The sequence below is a fragment of the Ranitomeya imitator genome, chromosome 6 (genome assembly GCF_032444005.1).
Source record: "Ranitomeya imitator isolate aRanImi1 chromosome 6, aRanImi1.pri, whole genome shotgun sequence".
Lineage (NCBI taxonomy): Eukaryota > Metazoa > Chordata > Amphibia > Anura > Dendrobatidae > Ranitomeya > Ranitomeya imitator.
This window is the reverse complement of record NC_091287.1, coordinates 490,363,129-490,388,437: the sequence shown is the minus strand read 5'-3', so window position 1 is coordinate 490,388,437 and position 25,309 is coordinate 490,363,129. Positions and strand designations below refer to the sequence as shown.

At 41.4% G+C, this 25,309-nt stretch overlaps 1 protein-coding gene across 1 annotated transcript in view; it reads right to left on the bottom strand.

Moving 5' to 3' along the window:
- VPS13B (vacuolar protein sorting 13 homolog B) overlaps positions 1-25,309 on the bottom strand; it is a 1,386,889-nt gene that overhangs the window by 1,258,127 nt on the left and 103,453 nt on the right. The window contains exon 4 of the mRNA XM_069731647.1: positions 10,659-10,779. Within this exon, the coding sequence (XP_069587748.1) occupies positions 10,659-10,779 (121 nt within the window). The remainder of the gene's footprint in view (positions 1-10,658; positions 10,780-25,309) is intronic.

Below are 25,309 nucleotides of genomic sequence, written 5' to 3'. Positions count from 1 at the left end.
CAGAAGCCGCAGTACCACTCTCCTCCACCAACGGAAGCTCATAGAGAGAATCAGCCGAAGTACCACTTGTGACCACAGGAGGGAGCTCTGCCACATAATTCACAACAGGTATATACTATATATAGAAGGAGATGACATACAGGTATATACTATATATAGGAGGAGATGACATACAGGTATATACTATATACAGGGGAGATGACATACAGGTATATACTATATACAGGAGATGACATACAGGTGTATACTATATATAAGGGAGATGACAAACATTTATATACTGAGGTGAAAATGAGAGGTGTGAGGTGAAAATGAAAAGGTGTGAGTGCAAAATGAGAGGAGTGAGGGAAAATAGTGGAGTGATCGGAAAATGACAGATGTGAGGTTGAAATGACAAGTGTTAGGGGGGAATGAGAGGAGTGAGGGAGAAAATGAGAGATGTGAGGGGGAAAATGAAAGATGTGATTGGGAAAATGAGAGGCGTGATGGGAAAATAAGAGAAGTGAGGTGCTATAACTAACCACAGATATTTACTATGCCCAGGCAACGCCGGGCTCTTCAGCTAGTTGTAAAATATAGGAGAAGCTTTGTAATTTTTAAAAAATCTATACTATTTATCCATCCTTAAATACTAATCACACAGGCGATACACTGATGACACAGATCCAGTGGGCAAGACTCCATTGCTAAACAAAAAGCATATTCAAGAGAGTAAAATGCTTATCCAATAACTTTAGACAAGCCTGTGAAATACTGGGAGAATATAGTGTGGTCAGATAAGACCAAAATTAAACTCTTTGGATGCCATAATATAACACCATGTTTGGAGGCCAAAAAGCACTGCATATGACCCCAAAAACACCATACCACTGGGAAGTTTGGAGGTGGGAACATCATGGTGTGGGGCTGTTTCTCAGCATTTATGAGAATTTATGGCAAATTTCATGTAATTAAAGGAAGGATGAAAGTACAAATGTACAGAGACATTCTTGATAAAAATCTGAAGCCATCTATTAGGATGATTTATTTTATTTATTATGCTTTGCTTATATAGCGCTGATTCCGCAGCACTTTACAAACATTATCATCACTGTCCCCAATGGGGCTCACAATCTAAATTCTTGAAGTGTGGGAGGAAACCCATGCAAACACATGGAGATCATACAAACTCCTTGCAGATGTTGTCCTTGGTGGGATTTCAACCCAGTACTCCAGCGCTGCAAGGTTGCATTGCTAACCACTGAACCACCGTGATGATGATGAAGATGAAAGGAGGGTAGACATTTGAGCAAGACAATTATCCATAACACAACCAGCGAAACTCTCAAGTGGTTTCACAGAAAGAAAAGCTGCTAGAATGGCTGAGCCGATCACCTGACCTGAATCCAATAGAAAATTTATGGAAGGAACTAAAGCTCAGAGTTCATAGAAGGAGCCCACGGGACCTTCAGGATTTGGAGAGTATATGAAGAAATAGCCAAAAATCACACCTGAGCAATGCATGCGACTAGTTTCTCCATACAGAGGGGTCTTGAAGCTGCCATCAACAACAAAGACTTTTGTACAAAATATTAAATAAACTTCAGTAAGTGTGTTCAATACTTCTTACCGGTGTCATTTCTCATTACTACACAACTTAACATATGGCCATCTTTAGTTTCATTTCTTTGCCTGTGTGGATTGGATCGGTTGTTACAGACATCTGAGATATATTACAAAAAAATTATGGTAAATAAATTCCTAACTACTCTTAATTAAGAAATCACGCAAACTTGTCTAGGGTGCCCTAACAAAATTCTTCTTGCAAGTATGAATGTAATAAGGTTTACAGAGGCTTTACATTAATACTTTGAGGGTTAAATACCCTTTTTAACCCAATGTCCATTTTCCGTTTTTACATTTTCATTATTTTGCTCCCCTTCCTCTCAGAGTCATAACTTTTTTTATTTTTCGGTCAATATGGCCATGTGAGGACTTGCTTTTTGTGGGGCAAGTTGTACTTTTGAACGACACCATTCGTTTTGACATATCGTGTACTGGAAAACAGGAAAAAAAATTCCAAGTGTGGTAAAATTGCAACAACAAAAAAAAAAGTACAATTCCACAGGTTTTTTTTCTCTTTGCCATGTTCACAAAATGCTAAAACTGACCTGCCATTATGATTCTCCAGGTCAATTAGGCCATGTTCACACTATGCGGTTTTTACTGCGGAACCGCGGCGATTTTGCCGCTGCAGGTGCGCAGCTGTTTTCCATGCAGGGTACAGTACAATGTTACCCTATGGAAAACAGAAACCGCAGTGCACATGATGCGGAAAAACCCGAAAAAAACCGCGCAGAATTGCTGCGGAAAAAAAGAAGGACCATGTCACTTTGTGCAGAATCGCAGCGATTCTGCACCCATAGAAATGCATTGATCCGCTTACTTCCCGCATGGGGCTGTGCCCACCATGCGGGAAGTAAGCGGATAATGTGCGGGTTATACCCGGGGTGGAGGAGAGGAGACTCTCCTTCAGGCCCCGGGAACCATATTTGTATTAAAAAAAAAAAAGGATTAAAATAAAAAATCATGTTATACTCACCTCTGAAGTCTCAGCGCTGCACGCGGCCGTCCGGTCTCAGGTTTGCTATGCAACCAGGACCTACCGTGACGTCACCGAAGGTCCTGGTCGCACAGCATCTTTGGAACCGGACCGCCGCCTGCAGCGCCCAGAAGATCGGGACGTCAGAGGGTGAGTATATCATGATTTTATTATTTTTAACACTACTATTGATGCTGCATATTGCTGCATATGCAGCATCAATAGTAGGGGTAAATCCCGCAGCGGAACCCGCAGCGGAACCCGCAGGACAAACCGCGATAAATCTGCAGGGATAACCGCAGCGGTTTTGCCCTGCAGATTTATCAAATCCGCTGCGGGAGAACCCGCGGGACAAAAAGGAACGTGTGAATGTGGCCTTAAGAGTTCACAGACACAGGGCAGCACAGTGGCTCAGTGGTTAGCACTGCAGCCTTACAGCCCTGGGGTCCTGGGTTCTAATCCCACCAAGGACAACATCTGCAAGGAGTTTGTATGTTCTCTCCGTGTTTGCGTGGGTTTCCTCCAGGTTCTCTGGTTTCCTCCCACATTACAAAGACATACTGATAGGGAATGTAGATTGTGAGCCCCATTGGGGACAGCGATGACAATGTGTGCAAAAACTGTAAAGCGCTGCGGAATATGTTAGCGCTATATAAAAATTTTTAAAAAAATAAAGATTATAAAAAAAAAGACACCAAACATGTATAAGCCAGTTACGCGAATTAAATGCAGCTGTCAAAGATTGACAGCGGCATTTAACTAGTTAACAGCCGCAGGTGGATTGCAATTCCACCAGTGGCCGTTGCGGGCACATATCAGCTGTCATGTGCCTGGAAAGGTGCAGACTCACACCAAACAGGTGGATTCTGACACAGCACGTCGGAAAGGGGTTGAAAAGTAACTTTTTTTTTTTTACATAAATAGTACACGTGGAAATAAAAAACCTTTGTCACATTTTATCAAAGAAATCTGCTTTATGTTCCTCCTGAACTGACTTTCTCAAAATTTTAAGGATATATTTTGTTTTCAGTGAATACACATTGTTGCATTACGGAGAGCGATGACCTTTGGTGCTCATAAAGATCTATGGAGAACTGTAACCGTCATTTCAGGAGAACGTGCAGCAGAATGTCTGTCTCCGCCTCTAGCTCCTCCCCCTCCATAGAATTTTAAAAGCACCAACTGTCATGTCCCATCTCAGTAATGGGAAAATCAGTCTTTACACAATACAAATTTTACACATGAATTGACAGTGAAAGATCAGTCGAGGAGTGGAGCTCTCGGATAAGATATATTACAATGTTTCTATAAATCAATAGGACAGACGAAATAAAAAAAAATTAACACAACAGTTCCTTTTTAAATGTTATGACAAGTGCCTGTGAGCGTGTGCAAACAGCAAAGGAGGGATTTCTTCTCTTCCCTGTTCTTCCTGCAAAAGATGGTTCGTCGTCGATCCCGTTGCTGCGCGCTTGATACATGCAGAGATTAATGATGGCACTGCCGTATTAGTTTGACTCCACAAGCATCAGGATAAAACATCTTTTTAAGCACACACTTTACTGAAGCTCAGGTGAAATATAGGCGACTAAAAACATTATTGTAAAGCATTCCTATTACATTCGAGGGCTAAACCCTATTGACAGGTTCCCCTTAAAAGTAGTCATCAGTAGGGACAAATTTCTTTAAATTTGATTAACTCTTTATTAGTACTTGCTTCACTTTGAATCAGATGTATTCTACCTGGGAAAAACATAAGTGCATATATATATATATATATATATATATATATATATATATATATATATATATATATATATATATATAATACTGAACTTATAGTACTCAGGCAGTCAAGTGAGGTGTGGTCATCCATCGCATAAAACAATATGTTGACTTAAATGAATATTGCAGTGACTTTTATTGCCTGCTCAGTTGACGCAATTCACATAATAAATGTTGCTTTTGCAAACAAGAGCTGGTTAGATAATAACGTTCAATTAGAGTCTACAATAAATCACATGAGAAGAAAAAAAAAAGGGTTGAAAATCCCAAAAGAGCAATTTTTCACACATATCTTTATTATTCCATCATCAAGTTGCTATGACAGTGTTAAAGCATAATAAACACCAAGTGAGGGTACCGGCTCGGAGGAACCTCTCCTGTGTGAAGGGAGGCATGATGGAATGCAGGAGGCCCCATGTGAGCGCAGGCAATAAGGAGACAGCCCACTTTCTGTTTTCCACCAAGCCCTGACCTCTGGACTAACCCTGTCTGCCATTTTGCCCTTCCTTCGTCTAAAAGGGGTTCTAGAAAGAGGCGGACAGGAGCAAAATAAAATTAAGTTGTTGCTTCTTAAGTCATCATTTTCAGTTAGTAAGAAAACCATTTAGCAAGCCAAAGAAATATTAGTACACTATGGACATGATGAGTAGATACATCTGATAAAAGGAGCATCCATAAAAACACACAAACACATTATTTCTTTTTTTAGGACTCTACCAATCCCCCAGTGTTTTATTAGAGGTATTTTCCACGATTATATGCATTTATTTGTTTTGTCTGAAAACTAGAATTTAGAAAGTCTGCAAGGCCAGGGTCCTCTCCCCTCTGTACCAGTCTGTCATTGTAAATTTGTCTACTGTAAACGATATCTATAAAACTCTGTACGTAACCCCTTCTCATGTACAGCACCATGGAATTAAGGGTGCTATATAAATAAATAATAACAACTAAATATCAGCCCAAATGCGAGTGTTATATTAGCAAATATCCAGTCTGGTTTGCTCAAAATGCTCCATTTTGGCAAGTTTATGTATTATTCAGATTATTTCTGTATATTTTTCAGTTATTTTTGTTTTGTTTTAACATGGTTACCGAACATTTATCAATCTCTTACCGTACCGTATTTTATGAACGAAGCATAAAATGCTGGGATGTTTGCACAGATGACATCAGTGATCAGGTATAGCATGTAAAATGCTGAATATGTAAAATTGGAATTTTATTACTACAGCAGAAAATAAGTTAAAACATGATTGTACCCAACAGCAAGTGACAAGGCGTACCCCCTCTGCTGAGACCCCAATCTAACATCATACCTGTCCACAGCAAAAATATGGGCAGATAAATACATTTAAAAAAATATATATATATTTTTATCCTATATTTAAGGGTAACTCCCAACTAAACTATACAACCGATGGTAATGGTTACACGGCACTCAAAAAAGATGCTCTATTAAGGGTTCTACTCCATATCAATCATAATGTATAAAGTACTCGGCACTCAAAATTGAAAATAATATATTTCTTTATTTAAAAGGCAAACCCCCCCTCCCACAAATAATTGCTTTTGATATGTTTCGGCCCTACAAAATGGGCCTATTTCAATCTCTCTGCGACATAAAATAAAATAATGACATTTTCATGGAGATTATACAGTATATAATCGTCTAAGGTCCATTTCCGTCTGTTTGTCTGTAACGGAAATCCCGCATCACTGATTGGTCACGGCCGGCCGGGTGCGACCAATCAGTGATATTAGGGCAGGATTTAAACACCGCTTCACTTTTTACTATTGATGCTGCCTATGGCTGTGTTATATACTACGTGGGCTGTGTTATATACTGCGTGGGCTGTGCTATATACTACGTGGGCTGTGTTATATATTGCGTGGGCTGTGTTATATGACGCTTTCACCCGGGGCCCTCAAAAATCTGGAGCCGGCCCTAGCTACACTGATTAGTCGTGCCCGGCTGGGCGTGACCAATCAGAGACAATCGCAGTCCGGCCGCGAATTGGCGCAGGATTTGAACCACGCTTCGCTGATTGGTGTCGCCCGGCCGGCCGAATCCTTTGTATTAATTGCATTATTCTTAAATCTTCATAAATAAACTACATTCATATACTAGAATACCTGATACGTTAGAATCGGGCCGCCATCTAGTAAATACACACATATATATATATATATATATATATATATATATGTATATATATATATATATATATATCCACACATACCGTATTTTTAACAACATAAGATGCACCCCAAAATTTGAGGAGAAAAATAGGAAAAAATTGTTTTTTTTAAATAAAATGGTGGTGCTTCTTATAATCCATGCGTCTTATTGCTTACTGGGGGTGGTGGCTGTGGTGAAGCAGGGGTCCCAGACACTGGGGCCTCCAGTCACTGCTGGAGGAGGCAGGAGTGGGGTGATGCTGCAGGCCTCAGGTTGGGATGAGGGGGTGTTAAGATGTCTGGTGCTGCTGCTGGGGTGTCCGGCGCTACCGACATTTTGTGAAAGGCCAGAGACCCCTACAGTTCCATGGTTTCCTGTGCGGTGGACTCCGGGAAAATGGCAGCCGGGGGGGGCGCATGCACAGATGGAGATCTCGGGAGATGAGATCTCAGTGCTGAGTCCACCGCACAGGAGGCAATGGAACTGCAGGGGGCTCTGGCCTTTCACAAAATGTCGGCAGAGCCACCCGCAGCACCAAAGAAACCTGCAGCAGCACCAAACACCCCGCAGCACTGCCGGCACCCCCTCATCCCAGCCTGCGCCTGCAGCAACAGTACCGGAAAGGTATATCCGCATTATAAGACGCACCCCAATTTTTGAGGGGGGAAAAAAGAGCATCTTATAATCCAAAAAAAACGGTATATACACTGCTCAAAAAAATAAAGGGAACACTTAAACAGAATATAACTCCAAGTAAATTAAACTTCTGTGAAATCAAACTGTCCACTTAGAAAGCAACACTGATTGACAACCAATTTCACATGCAGTTGTGCAAATGGAATAGACAACAGATGGAAATTATTGGCAATTATCAAGACACACTCAATAAAGGAGTGGTTCTGCAGGTGGGGACCACAGACCACATCTCAGTGCCAATGCTTTCTGGCTGATGTTTTGGTTACTTTTGAATGTTGGTTGTGCTTTCACACTCGTGGTAGCCTGAGACGGACTCTACAACCCACACAAGTAGCTCAGGTAGTGCCGCTTTTTCCAGTATGGCACATCAATGCGACCTGTGGCAAGAAGGTTTGCTGTGTCTGTCAGCGCAGTGTCCAGAGGCTGGAGGCGCTACCAGGAGACAGGCCAGTACACCAGGAAACGTGGAGGGGGCCGTAGGAGGGCAACAACACAGCACCAGGACCGCTACATCAGCCTTTGTGCAAGGAGGAACAAGAAGAGCACTGCCAGAGCCCTGCAAAATGACCTCCAGCAGGCCACAAATGTGCATGTGTCTGCATAAATGGTTAGAATCCGACTCCATGAGGATGGTCTGAGTGCCCGACCCCCACAGATGGGGGCTGTGCTCACAGCCCAACACTGTGCAGGACGTTTGGCATTTGCCACAAAACACCAGCATTGGCAAATTCGCCACTGGCGCCCTGTGCTCTTCACAGATGAAAGCAGGTTCACACTGAGCACATGTGACAGATGTGACAAAGTCTGGAGACACAGTGGAGAGCGATCTGCTGCCTGCAACATCCTTCAGCATGACCAGTTTGGCAGTGGGTCAGTAATGGTGTGGGGTGGTATTTCTCTGGAGGGACGCACAGCCCTCCATGTGCTCGCCAGAGGTAGCCTGACTGCCATTAGGTACAGAGATGAGATCATCAGACCCCTTGTGAGACCATATGCTGGTGCGGTTGGCCCTGGGTTCCTCCTAATGCAGGACAATGCCAGACCTCATGTGGCTGGAGGGTGTCAGCAGTTCCTGCAAGATTAAGGCATTAAAGCTATGGACTGGCCCGACCATTCCCCAGATCTGAATCTGATTGTACACATCTGGGACATCATGTCTCGCTCCATCCACCAACATCACGTTGCACCACAGACTGTCCAGGAGTTGATCGATGCTTTAGCCCAGGTCTAGGAGGAGATCCCTCAGAAGACCATCTGACGCCTCATCAGGAGCATGCCCAGGAATTGTATGGAGGTCATACACACACTACGGAGCATCATTTCCTTGTTTTGAGGCATTTCCACTGAAGTTGGATCAGCCTGTAATTTAATTTCCCACTTTGATTTTGAGTATCGTTCCAAATCCTGGCCTCCATTGGTTAGTAAATTTGATTTCATTGATGATTTTTGTGTGATTTTGTTGTCAGCACATTCAACTTTGTACAGAACAAAGTATTACAAGAGAATATTTAATTCATTCAGATCTAGGATGTGTTATTTGAGCTTTCCCTTTGTTTTTTTGAGCAGTATATGTTTATGTGTGTGTATGTATATATATATACACACACATATACATACACACACACACATATATATACACACTGCTAAAAAAAAAAAACAGGTAGAAATGATAGGCAGTTAGCAAGACAACCCCTATAAAGGAGTGGTTCTGCAGGGGGTGACTACCTGATCATTTCTCCGTTCTCATCCTTTTTGGCTGTTTTGATCACTTTTGCATTTAGTCATTATTTTCACCCCTAGAGGTACAGTAGCATGAGACGAGGTCTACAACCCAGAGAAGTTATATAATAGAATTATTGAAATATATAAACCAAAATAACTTGGTTTTGTAAGATAGCGAGAGTCACCTTCAGTGGTTTAGCTTCTCAATCACAAAAAGAAAACCAGAAATACATCAGAAAAATCCAAGATATAAATAAGTAAAAAGAAAACAATGTGAAAATAAAGAGGGAAGAAAGATTTACAGTCTATATAATAGAGTTCCATAAAATTAATTATCTTTCACGAATACTTATAACCAAAGAATTGTGAACTCAATGTGGATATGCGGAATTGAAATAGAAATACAAACGCACCTGATTGCAAAAGGTAGACCGGCTTCCGTGTAGTGGCACTGTGAAAGGCGGGATCTGCTTTATGTGATGTGCTCACAGTCCCATTATTGAACCTCATTATACAGACCATAAATCTTACTTCACACATTTTTTTTTTCATTTTCCTTTATTTTCTTGATGTATTTCTGATTTTCTTTTTTATGATTGACACTATAAACCACTGAAGGTGACTAATTACTTGCTGATTATCTTACAAATCTTTGTTTCCTAATTATTTGGGGTCAGATAGCTCAATAATTCTATCATACAGCCCCCCATCCTTTTGTATACTACAAACAAAGTGAATCAGATTACTTCTAGACAAATACAGGATACATGATGGTTTGAAATAGGCAAATGTTGTAGGGCCGAAACATTACAAATGAGTTTTTTTGGGATTGCCTGATAAAGAAATGTATTCTTTTCCATTTTGAGAGCCAAGTACATTATACAACCAATAAGAAATGGAAGCAAACTTACCTGTGTGGACATCTTATGGGCTAAGTACCTTCATTTTACTTAAATTCTACAGCGGTAATGCAGTTCCAATTTCCTATATTCAATGTTTAAACACTATGGCGTTTTAGAGTGCAGCTTTACTTTGGTTCAGAGTGCAGCTTTAATTTGGTAGTTACCTATAGAGCGGCTCTCTTAGCTTGCACCTGCACACATGTGTCTTTCTATACAGGTATTGCTGTATTCTTCCCTTCTTAATTGATTTTTTGGGGGAATAAACTACAGTTGATCTGTTAATTGAACTACCTTTATTAAGTATAATTACCATATAAGTAGTGTCATTATGAACCTGTGATCTCCTGATGATTGGATGAATACGCACAAATCCCATAACATTAATATGTTTGTAGTAGTAAGTTGGCTAGAAGAGTTCAGCAAAAGATTCTCAGGGCCGAGGTCTGACAGTCGCGTAAGTAGACCGTGGCCCGCCAGAACGGAGCACTACAAATCTACTACTACCCTAAGACTTCATTGGGGCCTCTTCTAGAAGGCTGCCATGATGTCATTACCCTTTCACATCTAGGGATGTCACAACTAGTAAAAAAGGTTCATAGAGCTCAGATCCTGCAGCCACAGACGACTGACATCCTGTTTTAAAATACTATTGACTAGTATTAATTTTTCAGCAAATTCCTAATATAAGGCGACAAAATGTGATTCTCCTGATAACTTGATTTACTGACTAACCGTTACTTGTTAAAAATGTCACCAATATGTGTGAGGTTACAACAAGATGTAAAGTAATCACCTGGAGGCAGATCAGGATCCGTGGGGGCAGTTTGTTGGATCTTTCTCAGCTTAGTTGTGGATTTTGAACTCTCAGTGTTGCTTCGACTGGTAGAGCTTGAACCACAGCTCTCATGATCATCCTTTAAAGATAAAAAAGTAAGTATAAAAATACATATAAAACTAAAAATGTCACAAAGACCATACAAAAATGGCAAGTAAGTCACACTGGATAACACCAAACAAAAAGAGATTTTACGGTAAGTTAAAAAAAAAAAAAACCTGTGTACGTACATAAAAATAAATAAAATAAAAAAATCAGAGAAGTAAAAACGTATTATGAAGACATTTTCAAGAAAAATTCTGTGTTTTTTTAATTTCTACAATACCATCAGCTTTTGTAAGCAAATACAGAGAATACATTTATAGAAGTACACAAATAGGAATGAAAGGTCTACTGAAAATGAGAGAAAAGCAATGGCTAAGAAAAAATCATTGCTCACAAAATCATAATAAAAGGCTTTGTTTTATCTACTATATACAGTTAGGGCCAGAAATATTTGGACAGTGACACAATTTTCGCGAGTTGGGCTCTGCATGCCACCACATTGGATTTGAAATGAAACCTCTACAACAGAATTCAAGTGCAGATTGTAACGTTTAATTTGAAGGGTTGAACAAAAATATCTGATAGAAAATGTAGGAATTGTACACATTTCTTTACAAACACTCCACATTTTAGGAGGTCAAAAGTAATTGGACAAATAAACATAACCCAAACAAAATATTTTTATTTTCAATATTTTGTTGCAAATCCTTTGGAGGCAATCACTGCCTTAAGTCTGGAACCCATGGACATCACCAAACGCTGGGTTTCCTCCTTCTTAATGCTTTGCCAGGCCTTTACAGCCGCAGCCTTCAGGTCTTGCTTGTTTGTGGGTCTTTCCGTCTTAAGTCTGGATTTGAGCAAGTGAAATGCATGCTCAATTGGGTTTAGATCTGGAGATTGACTTGGCCATTGCAGAATGTTCCACTTTTTGGCACTCATGAACTCCTGGGTAGCTTTGGCTGTATGCTTGGGGTCATTGTCCATCTGTACTATGAAGCGCCGTCCAATCAACTTTGCAGCATTTGGCTGAATCTGGGCTGAAAGTATATCCCGGTTCACTTCAGAATTCATCCGGCTACTCTTGTCTGCTCTTATGTCATCAATAAACACAAGTGACCCAGTGCCATTGAAAGCCATGCATGCCCATGCCATCACGTTGCCTCCACCATGTTTTACAGAGGATGTGATGTGCCTTGGATCATGTGCCGTTCCCTTTCTTCTCCAAACTTTTTTCTTCCCATCATTCTGGTACAGGTTGATCTTTGTCTCATCTGTCCATAGAATACTTTTCCAGAACTGAGCTGGCTTCTTGAGGTGTTTTTCTGCAAATTTAACTCTGGCCTGTCTATTTTTGGTATTGATGAATGGTTTGCATCTAGATGTGAACCCTTTGTATTTACTGTCATGGAGTCTTCTCTTTACTGTTGACTTAGAGACAGATACACCTACTTCACTGAGAGTGTTCTGGACTTCAGTTGATGTTGTGAACGGGTTCTTCTTCACCAAATTAAGTATGCGGCGATCATCCACCACTGTTGTCATCCGTGGACGCCCAGGCCTTTTTGAGTTCCCAAGCTCACCAGTCAATTCCTTTTTTCTCAGAATGTACCCAACTGTTGATTTTGCTACTCCAAGCATGTCTGCTATCTCTCTGATGGATTTTTTCTTTTTTTTCAGCCTCAGGATGTTCTGCTTCACCTCAATTGAGAGTTCCTTTGACCGCATGTTGTCTACTCACAGCAACAGCTTCCAAATGCAAAACCACACACCTGGAATCCACCCCTGACCTTTTAACTACTTCATTGATTACAGGTTAACGAGGGAGACGCCTTCAGAGTTAATTGCAGCCCTTAGAGTCCATTGTCCAATTACTTTTGGTCCCTTGAAAAAGAGGACGCTATGCATTACAGAGCTATGATTCCAAAACCCTTTCTCCGATTTGGATGTGGAAACTATCATATTGCAGCTGGGAGTGTGCACTTTCAGCCCATATTATATATATAATTGTATTTCTGAACATGTTTTTGTAAACAGCTAAAATAACAAAACTTGTGTCACTGTCCAAATATTTCTGGCCCTAACTGTAATTGTCTAAGGGTCACTTCCGTCTGTCTTTCTGTCACGGATATTCATTGGTCGCAGCCTCTGTCTGTCATGGAATCCAAGTCGCTGATTGGTCGTGGCAAAAGGCCCACGACCATTGCCACGACCAATCAGCGACGGCCACAGTCCGGCGGCAATATGGCCACTCTTTCCTCCCCACAGTCAGTGCCACTCCATACTCCCCTCATGTCTTCCAGTCAGCCCTCACACAGGGTTAATGCCAGCGTTACTAGAGCGCGGTGTAACGCACTCCGGTTACGTAGCCATTAACCCTGTGTGACAAATGTTTTACTATTGATGATGCTTATGCGACGTCATCACAGGTCCTGCGCTCATACCAACCCTGGGACCGGAAGCTGCCACGTGCACCGCACACAAGCGCCAGAACTACAAGGGGCCTTGGGAGGGTGAGTATATGTCTCTTTTTTATTTTTGAACCTGTTACATACGTGGCTGGGCAATAAACTTTAAAAATTTTAAATTTTAAATTTTATTTTTAAAGGGAATATGGTCAACAGATTTTGCTATGAAATCTGAAAACAGAATAATGTAGGGGCTGAAACACAGAATTCAGCGATATGCCACTTATAGGGTTGTGTGTCGTTTACACACAATGAATTTTTTATCACCAGAAGATTATCCCTGCCTGGACCACAATGCATTCAAGCCCTGGTCCAAACCTTCCCCTTTCCTCTGATTAGCAGCTTACTGACAATTCACAATTTACACAGAAAGCTGTGATGTGGGCGAGGGCAGCTTTCGTAGCTCTGCTACATCTAAAAACTCTGATCACAGATGCTGCACCCAATACACGAAGTGATCCATTGTTGGTCTTTACATTATACTGCACTTAGATGAGGTAGCAAAAACCTGGTGACAGATTCCCTTTAAGCATACTGCATAATCTGAAAACCACATGGGGAACCCACAAAATGTTGCCTGCATTAATGTACTATAGTATGCATTAGGATTCATGAAGCTGCATAGGGTGCTTTTATTTGGCTTTCTTAAATGGTTCTAAAGGTATCAAATATTTTTGATCTGTCCATATGATAGTTCATTAAAATCACATCGGTGAGGGTGTGACACTTGGCACCCCCATCGATCACACACTAGTACCTCAGGTGGAGGCCATATGTAAACAGTGGTGAATAGCAGCTGATACCAGAACAGACAGTGACCACCATACATTGGAAACAGCTGGACACAGCAGCAAAACTCTGCGTTCTGGGTGTCAGAACCCACCAATGTGATATTCAAGTTCTCTCTTAATTAATATCATATGTCCATACGACCAATTTAAGTATTCCATACAAATTTGACAGTAGAAATGGAATGCATTGTACACTGGTTATACAAGTACTAGATGGTGGCCCGATTGTAACGCATCGGGTATTCTAGAATATGTATGCGTAGTGTATAGCACAGCCCACGCAGTACATTGCGCAGCCCACGTACATTGCGCAGCCCACGTTGTACATTGCGCAGCCCACGTTGTACATTGCGCAGCCCACGTTGTACATTGCGCAGCCCACGTTGTATATTGCGCAGCCCACACAGTCTATAGCAATGTGGGCACCATATCCCTGTTAAAAAAAAGAATTAAAATAAAAAATAGTGATATACTCACCCTCCGTTGGCCCCCCGGATAGAAGCAGTTACCGACGCTTCTCGTGAACTCCGGTCTGAAGAGTGCATTACGGTCTCACGAGATGATGACGTAGCGGTCTCGTGAGACCGCACGTCATCATCTCGCGAGACCGCAATGCATGGAGCGGTCACCGGGGCATCGCAAGGAGCGTCGGTAACCGCTTCAATCCGAGGGGCCACCGGAGGGTGAGTATATACAGTACAGACCAAAAGTTTAGACACACCTTCTCATTTAAAGAATTTTCTAAATTTTCATGACTATGAAAATTGAACATTCACACTGAAGGCAGCAAAACTATGAATTAACACATGTGAAATTATATACTTAACAAAAAAGCGTGAAACAACTGAAATTATGTCTTATATTCTAGGTTCTTCAAAGTAGCCACCTTTTGCTTGGATGACTGCTTTGCACACTCTTGGCATTCCCTTGATGAGCTTCAAGAGGTAGTCACCAGAATGGTCTTCCAACAATCTTGAAGGAGTTCCCAGAGATGCTTAGCACTTGATGGCCCTTTTGCCTTCACTATGTGGTCCAGCTCACCCCAAACCACCTCGATTGGGTTCAGGTCTGGTGACTGTGGAGGCCAGGTCATCTGGCGTAGCACCCCATCACTCTCCTTCTTGGTCAAATAGCCCTTACACAGCCTGGAGATGTGTTTGGGGTCATTGTCCTGTTGAAAAATAAATGATGGTCCAACTAAACGCAAACCGGATGGAATAGCATGCCGCTGCAAGATGCTGTGGTGGCCATGCTGGTCCAGTATGCCTTCAATTTTGAATAAATCCCCAACAGTGTCACCAGCAAAGCACCGCCACACCATCACACGTCCTCCTCCATGCTTCACGGTGGGAACCAGGCATGTAAAGTCCATCCGTTCACCTTTTCTGCGTCGCACAAAGACACGGTGGTTGGAACCAAATATCTCAAATTTGGACTCATCAGACCAAAGCACAGATTTCCACTGGTCTAATGTCCATTCCTTGTGTTCTTTAGCCAAAACAAGTCTCTTCTGCTTGTTGCCTGTCCTTAGCAGTGGTTTCCTAGCAGCTATTTTACCATGAAGGCCTGCTGCACAAAGTCTCCTCTTATCAGTTGTTGTAGAGATGTGTCTGCTGCTAGAACTCTGTGTGGCATTGACCTGGTCTCTAATCTGAGCTGCTGTTAACCTGCGATTTCTGAGGCTGGTGACTCAGAAACTCATCCTCAGAAGCAGAGGTGACTCTTGGTCTTCCTTTCCTGGGTCGGTCCTCATGTGAGCCAGTTTCTTTGTAAAGCTTGATGGTTTTTGCAACTGAAAATTGGGGACACTTTCAAAGTTTGCCCAATTTTTCGGACTGACTGACCTTCATTTCTTAAAGTAATGATGGCCACTCGTTTTTCTTTACTTAGCTGCTTTTTTCTTGCCATAATACAAATTCTAACAGTCTATTCAGTAGGACTATCAGCTCTGTATCCACCAGACTTCTGCTCAACACAACTGATGGTCCCAACCCCATTTATAAGGCAAGAAATCCCACTTATTAAGCCTGACAGGGCACACCTGTGAAGTGAAAACCATTCCTGGTGTCTTCCTCTTGAAGCTCATCAAGAGAATGCCAAGAGAGTGCAAAGCAATCATCAAAGCAAAAGGTGGCTACTTTGAAGAACCTAGAATATAACACATAATTTCAATAGTTTCACACTTTTTTTGTTAAGTATATAATTCCACATGTGTTAATTCATAGTTTTGATGCATTCAGTGTGAATGTACAATTTTCATAGTCATGAAAATACAGAAAAATCTTTAAATGAAAAGGTGTGTCCAAACTTTTGGTCTGTGCTGTAACTATTTTTTTATTATTATTATTATTATTATTATTATTATTTTGAACATTAGATCTTTTTACTATTCATGCTGCACAGGTCACACAGGGTTAATAGCAGCGTTAACCGAGTGCGTAACACCGCGGTCAACGCTGCCATTAACTCTGTGTGAGCGCTGACCGGAGGGCAGTATGCAGGCGCTGGGCACTGACTGCGGGGAGTAAGGAGCGGCCATTTTCTTCCAGACTGTGGCCGTCGCTGATTGGTCGCGGCAGCCATGACAGGCAGCTGGCGTGACCAATCAGCGACTTGGATTCCATGACAGTCAGAGGCCTCGACCTATGAATATCCGTGACAGAAAGAAGGACAGACAGATAGAAGTGACCCTTAGACAATTATATAGTAGATTCTCCTCAAGAAACAAAGCAGCAACTTCTCGAAGGGAATCGGTCAACAGGATTTCATGTAGCTCTTTAAAAAGACAAGTCCAGTGACATTTTTACATGGCCAGTTGCTTCCTTCATTACTGAGAAATCAGTGATTTAATTAATATGCAAATGAGGCTGAAGGACTATGGTAGATCTGAAGCCTCAGTCACTCCAGCTCTATTCTCTACCCAGAGCAGCCTCCTACTGCTTGACTAATTATTTCTTTGTGTAAAGCTGCACAGCATAGTGAATGTAATTAAAGCAGAAGGCGGCGGCATTGGTCGGGGAATAGAGCTGGAGTGACAGAGGTTGCACATCTACCATAATCTTTCAACCCTACTCGCATATAATATATTTTTTTTTATTTCTATAGTGCCAACATATTCCTCAGCAATTTACATCAATTCAGACGATGATTTATCAGTAATGGAGGAACAGACTGACCATGTACAAGTATTGCTGGACTTGACTTTGAAAGGTCTAGATGCGAATATAAATGGTTTGAGGGGTGAAATCATGCCGACAGATTGCCTTTAACATAATTTCACACACAGCACTATCTATGGGGACACTGCAGAAGATGCACCTGCACCCTGCTCTGCCATGGGCACCAATACCAACTGACCATATCCTTAGTGACTTTAGATTTTAATTTCTTAAAAATTCAACTAATTGATGACAATAATATATTTTTTTAGCTCACTAAAATTCATTTCTAGCATCAGACTGGTTCAAGAATTTCGCATTTTCTCGACCAAGCAGTGCAGGCAGAAGGCCTACACTATATAGCCCGTCCATGGTCTGTGTCTGTTCAGAAGCCATTTAAAACACTTTGACAAGCCGTGACCCTATTAACACACGGCCATGAGCCTCTATACATAAGACTGCTCAAGCATCCTAAGCACACAACACAGCAAATTGACGATGCAAACCAAATGTTCCAAAAAGGAGAAAAAAATCCTCAATTAAAGGTCAAGAGGTTACACAGAGTAGTGAGAAGGGGAACATCTCCAAGCTAACTAAATAAATGGAAGAAACTCAATACAGTTTTATCAGGAGGCTCTCACAATTTGTCTTTTAATGATTTCCAGAAACTCCAGCGCTGCCCTCACATACTCATTATAGGTGCAATATGGAGCAAGAAATCCAATGGGTGCTCCGAAAGGACAAATAGTAAACAGAGCAGAGGTCAGCGGTCAACGCAAACCTTCACATAGTCATAATTACGCCCAACATCCAGATAATGTCTACATTAGTGAAGAGTACAGGACCACAGCCAAACTCAGCTCAGAAGCAATCTCCAGTAGGCTTGAGGCAAACAACCAGGGTTAAGACTGTGAAGTGTTAGGTTATATTGTTAAATCCTTATTTAATTAGACTTTTGTTGGCTTTTGTGGTTTTGAAGAAATCTACAGTTAAACAAGCTACATAAGAAAGTCTCACATCGGTCCTTGCTGAATTTTAACCACAGCGATAATTATCTGAAAATGCCCCTGGCTGCATTTATAGCATCGTAGAATTGCAATGTTTTCAGAAGACTTTAGGCATTCGGTGAGATCCTCTATTATAATTAGTCTTCAAACACGAAGAATCTGACTCTAAGCATTGAGTCTTTCAGGAGGTAATAAGAAGTCTGAAGTCACCCCACACGTAAGACTAACGTCCGACTAACCAACAAATATTCATGGGTTATGATGACTAATGTGTATGGGGGCACCAGCCAGATATTTGCCGGGAAGACGCTGACAGCTTATCTCTGGGAGAAGAAGACAATTGGCTAACATGTTGGTCAATGCCTTTCTCATGGAGGACACAGGAGTGGTCTGGCGAGTATGGAAGAGTCGGTGGAAACGGCTGTCAGCCAATCGATAGGCCGAAGCGTCGCTCATCCTACAGCCATCTAGTGTGTTTTGGGGACCTTTAGTATATATGTAAATATACCAACAAAAGTCAGCACCTTTGTGGCTAAAATATTTCACACATGCAGAAAGAATTAAAGGGAACCTGTCACCCCCAAAATCTAAAGGTACCGTCACACATAACGATATCGTTAACGATATTGTTGCTTTTTGTGACGTAGCAACGATATCGTTAAGGAAATCGTTATGTGTGACAGCGACCAACGATCAGGCCCCTGCTGGGAGATCGTTGGTCGCTGAGGAAAGTCCAGAACTTTATTTCGTCGCTGGACTTCCCGCTGACATCGCTGGATCGGCGTCACACACTGGTAACCAGGGCCGCGCTTAGTAACCCGATGTTTACCCTGGTTACCAGCGTAAACGTTAAAAAAACAAACACTACATACTTACCTTCAGCTGTCTGTCCCCGGCGCTGTGCTTCTCTGCACTCCTCCTGCATCCTGTGTCAGCGCCGGCCAGCCGGAAAGCAGAGCGGTGACGTCACCGCTCTGCTTTCCGGCTGACCGGCGCTGACGGTGCAGAGGAAAGCAGAGCGCCGGAGGACAGACAGCGGAAGGTAAGTATGTAGTGTTTGTTTTTTTAACGTTTACGCTGGTAACCAGGGTAAACATCGGGTTACTAAGCGAGGCCCTGCGCTTAGTAACCCAATGTTTACCCTGGTTACCGGGGACCTCGGGATCGTTGGTCGCTGGAGAGCTGTCTATGTGACAGCTCTCCAGCGACCAAACAGCGACGCTGCAGCGATCGACATCGTTGTCGGTATCGCTGCAGCGTCGCTGAGTGTGAAGGTACCTTAAGATGAGGTAAGCCCACCGGCATCAGGGCCTTATCTACAGCATTCTGGAATGCTGTAGATAAGCCCCCAATGTATCCTGAAAGATAAGAAAAAGAGGTTAGATTATACTCACCCAGGGACGGTCCCGGTCCGGCTCTGGTCCAATGGGCGTCGCGGTCCGATCTGGGGCCTCCCATCTTCTTACGATGACATCCTCTTCTGGTATTCACGCTGCAGCTCCGGCGCAGGCGTAAATTGTCTGCCCTGTTGAGGACAGAGCAAAGTACTGCAGTGCGCATGCGCCAGGAAAGATCAGAGAGGCCCAGCACCTGCACACTGCAGTATTTTGCTCTGCCCTCAACAGGGCAGACAAAGTACATCTGTGCCGGAGCCGCAGCGTGAAGACAAGAAGAGGATGTCATCCTATGAAGATGGGAGGCCCCGGACCGTGATGCCCATCGGATCGGACCGGCCCTGGGTGAGTATAATCTAACCTTTTTCTCATCTTTTCAGGATACATCGGGGGCTTATCTACAGCATTTCAGAATGCTGCAGATAAGCCCCTGATGCCGGTGGGCTTACCTCACTGATTTTGGGGGTGACAGGCTCCCTTTAACTAGATCAAATTAGTGAGTCTTTGAGCTCCTCAAAGGGAATGTATAAATCAGAATATAACACAAAAAAAGTGATTAAAAAATAAGTTATGTATTTTCCTTCAATATATAAATCTTCACTAAAATACAAAATTGAAAATCTTGCGATTTTCACAAGGACCACTGAGGTTATTTCAGACAAATTTTTACTGTACTTTCAAAAATAGTTTACTGCAGTTTCCTTATCAGCAGAGGCAAAGTTACAATGACAGTTAACACCTCTAAATACAGCCGATAACACAGGGTTCACCAATCAAAATAGCTCAGGTCACCATTAACCCTGCCCTTCCTCTCACCATTGCCTTTGCACACGCTCATTAGATGCTTCAAGACAAATATAGAGTCTGAGGCAGTATCTTGCTGCTAATGTACACGTGAATTTCCTGAAACTATAAGTATGAGTCTAAAAATTGCTAGATTTCTAATTTAAATGTTTAAACCCAGATTGTGGTATTGAATAAAAGGGGAAAAAAATACACTGCCAAAAATGATCAAAAAAGTATTAAAAAAACATACAGATTGAAACGATAGGTGGTCATTAGTGCCATGTCTATATGATCTATTGAGTGACAGATGGGGGACAGTCACTGGAGCCTTCCATCTACCCTCATTGGAGAACTAATAAGTAACATTGTTAGAGTACGCAAGTGGTGGTTGTGGACGTTGATGTGTGTGAATATCATTAAAGTGATACTATATTTCCCCTGCCGAGTACATCTGGGCGGTAATGGCTTTCATCAATAGAATCTGTTTTTGACGTGGCTGTCGGTAACCGAAAGAGGCAAGATATCTCCTATAAGTAGCAAGAAAGCACACACAGACTTTGATCTAAACATGGACTGATATTTTTACAGCAGGTGCACAATTGAAACTTTGTGGTGACTATCCAAGCTAGCAGACAAGGCATAAAGGAAGGCAACATATCCGGTAAAAATCAATGTAACTGTGATCCTATTCAACCACATAAAACGCTCTGGTAATATAGATGAGGTTCTAGGCTCAATTAATACAAATACACCAGACATAAAATAAACATTGTTAAGGTTAAGTCCTATCCGCGAGGCATGTACTGGCTAATCTTAGTAAAAACATGTGCAAAATCTGCAAAAAAAAATACACAGCGCCACATATGTAAAAGCCAAGGCTCATACTGATAATATATCAGCAGTGTATGTTAGTCTCTCCATATATCATTAGATGTGATTCTTGGCTCCATTTTCCGCTCACATGGCATTAATCACTCACACACCTTTATCCGAAATAGCTGAAGTCCGACGTACAACCCGTTTGGTAAGCTATTCTCTCCAAAAATGTGGTTTTGCAAAAATTTATACATGCCGCAACTTTCGCTCTTTTTTTTTTTTCAATCTAATAATTCCATGTAAGGCTATACGGAATAAAAACATAATTTAAGATGTGAGAACTATAATAAAACCATTAGCCTGTTCACAGAAATAAGGAATAATAGATAATTTATTACAGATTATTATTACACGGGGCTTGCAGCCATATCTATTGGGAAAAAAAAAAGGAGAAGGGGCCGCTAGAGTTAGTTCACAAGTTTCTTTAACACTTTTGGGTGATATTAAACATGCAAATAAATTGTACATGAGAAAGAGTGAAGAATTAGCGGATTTTTATTGCAATAATCATGGGATCCAGGTTGCGATCGATTATAAAGATATGTCTTGACTGTAGAGAAACATACGGTAATTAAAATGAAGGAGTCATTCAGAAGTCCGTTTATTGCGATTAGGCTACGTTCGCGTTGATTGCAATACCGGGGGCGGCGTACCCAGCTCTGACTGCGGCTTTGTGTGTCTGTCCACAAAGCGGAGCTGCCTGCTCTTCACATGCACAAATGTGATCCTTATGTCAGTTTTTACCATCAGTTTTGTCATTTTTTCATATTAAAAAAAAATACAACTGAAGCAAGATTTTTCAGGCTTCTCCAAGCAGTCAGTAAGAAAGACAACGGTAGGATGCAGCTAGGGTGCCATCCATCTCTGTTCCCATACCACAGATCCATAGACTTGCAACGACGAGTTTGATCTGAGACTCAGAACACAAACGTGTCGTCTCTGTTAAAAAAAAAAAAAAAAAACACGGACATTGAAACTAGTCTATGGAGCTTTTTATAAGAGAAAAAATTAAATTCATTAAGACATCTATGGAGAGAGAATATGTCACCCTCACAATGAACATGTGGGATTAATTATAACTTGGTAAGTGATAAAAGAGCTGACACTTCAACCCCCATTGATGTTGGGACCTTCTTTCATGAACAGCAGCGATTTGCTCTGAGACCCAGCCACCAAGACTCGGATTCATATACTCATAGGCAGAAAAGGACACTTATAATAATAATCTTTATTTTTATATAGCACTAACATATTCCGCAGCGCTTTACAGACATTATCACTTCCAAGCAAAAGCTTCCTCTGTTCAAAGCACTGAACACAGACTTTCGGGAGCTAGCAGTCAGTGATGAATATTAGGGTTTGTGTCAATCTAATATTTACGGGAGACTTAATTTCGGCGTCGTTCCCAAGTATTTTCTTACATGACGCTAAAGCCATTCTAATCCCTCTAATGTAATATCGGTCCGATGAATGATGCTTTCCATGACAAGTTTTATCTCTACAAAAAGGTAAAATCACAATAAAAAACATGACAACAATATCTTCCGCCTGAGACTTCCAGGGGTGAAGAGATCCTCAAAGTTGGGGATTTCATAAATTTCTAGAAGACCTAACACAACCAGCCTCTATGTGAGCTCCCCAAGGGCAGGTAAGTGAGAGTAACCGAGACCAAATAAAAATCAATGGTTGGGTTTCTGTCATTCATTTCTGTAAGACAGTTCTCTGAGAGTGTTCTATTTTCCTAATCAGAGCGCTTCCCTCCAAAAAGATAAAAGCTATTCCTGCAACATCAGGTTTAGTGCCTTCTTCGTTATTCCTTTTTATTTTATGTGATTGTTTATACCATATTGGTTTGATTATCATTTTAGCATATTTTTTATAAACACGGTCTGCCCTTCCAAATTAAATATATAAAATGTAATTGATTTGTTCTTCTTGCTCTGTAAACCACACCTATTTTTGTTGATATGGAGTTAGCAGTGATCGTATAGGGGTATATATTTTCCATATTTTGAAATCAGAGGTGTAAATACCATTCGCTCACTGTCTAGTTCCTCAACCTAGTAGCGGAAGCAGCCATGGCCTCGTCCATCATTCGTCAGTCAATTGCGTAATTGTCCTGACAATTGGAAGCAGCAGAGTTGCGTCCCCTGACAAACTGGTGAAAGCGGTAAGATTTGTATGATCTCTCTGGTGTTCTCCCTGACAAACTGGTGAAAGCGGTAAGATTTGTGTGATCCCTCCGGTGTTCTCCCTGACAAACTGGTGGCAGCGGTGGGATCTGTGGGATCTATTCTGCGTATCCCTGATAACTATAATGGGCATACATCCAATTACTGAAAACATAGAACACAGTTGCAATTTAACCACTTTTGTAGTGTAGGTGTTGACAAATTTGTTGAGTGCACTTGGCCACGTCCTTTTCGACTGAGCTCCGTCCATTTTTCCAAAAATTGAAGGAGCGGCAGTAACTGGTGTAAAAATGTGAAAAAGATGCCATTTGTTTTGTAGGACGACGAGCTGCGTAAAAATTTTGTGACATCTCAAGCAGTATTAAACTGGAAAACTGACATAACCTGCTTAATTAATTGGAACATTTTGTCTGATTTAATTTAAGAACCATTTACTAATAAATGCAAACTGTGTATGGATTTGCTTCAGGGAACAAGACGTTCTATGTATCTACTCTATAACAGGTCTTCTGAAGATGATTATACTTTTGGTCAGTTGCTTGTCCGTGTGAGAAAAAGGATCTCACTAAAGGCAGGACACTGACCAATGTCCACCTATGTGCTACTGAATGATTTCCCATATGTAACACACACAAAAAACATAGCCTCATCCATTCTATGACCCAGACAGGGGACAGAAGTTACCTGCAATTACATGAACTGTTCCCATCCATAAAACGTGCTCTAAAATTGCTCACATGCTCTGGAACACAAGCTACAACTGGGCAATGTGAGGTCGTTTGCACACAGTAAGGGTTTATTCATATGTCCGTTTTTTTGCACTGGTACCTAGCATAGTCTATGGGGTGGATCACATATTCGATTTATTTTGAGGATGGAGAGGTATGTGCAAAATAGTGAAGACATGTCCGATATGGATTCCAGTCTCCGATCAAAATCCGCAAAACAAGTCCATGGGTCCGTGAAAACAGAACCGCAAAGCACTCGGATGCTATCCGAGTACTGTCCTTTTTTTGCCCATGGGCTGCTGGATTGGAAGAGGTAGAAATACTTGGTTTTTCTCGTACATGATGTCTGAATAAACCCTGGGACACGAAGATAATGCTTCTTTAAACCTAAGTATAGAATGACATTCTAAGCTAAGAATTATGAAATAGAACTTTTAGCTGGTTAAAAAGTGTGAAAAAAATGTAGTAAGAATTTAATATAAAAGACTACATAGGAGGGAAAAAAAAACTACCGTAAATGATCACAACTTCCTAACAACTTTGTAACAAAGACCGACCTAATAGCAGAATCCCATACATTTTCCATTCCCTTTATTCAGAATATAGACTGCACTTTGCCCCCAGACTACAACACGCATCCAATATTACTCGTTAGCCAGTACAGATTACCATCAGTATAACATATATACGGTATGTAAATATTCAGTTGACGCAAATGTCACAATTTAATTACCGTAAGTGACTCCCCCTTTGGGCTTACCTCGAGGAAAAATCCAACTTTGCCAGCTTCTATTTACATCCGCCTACATTAAAAAAAAAATATCGCTCCCGCTCGCAACCATTTGTATATAATCTACACACTAAAACTATACTATTCCATTTTTCAAACTTTGCGCTTGTGTCATAAGTCCAGAGGTGAAACATGTTCATTAAAGGACCCTAAGAAAAAAAAAAGTTCCAAGTGAACTGCCAAAACCAGCATAATTATGAAAATATTTAACGCTGGGACCCACAGAAATCACATACTGAATATAGATCAAGGTGATGTCATTAAATACGGCCCGGCCAAAACGTACTAAAACTACTGCGCTCCCATAAATCTGGCTCACACCAGTTGACAATAAACATGTGAAAATGAAAAAGGAACACCAATTATACTTTAGACAT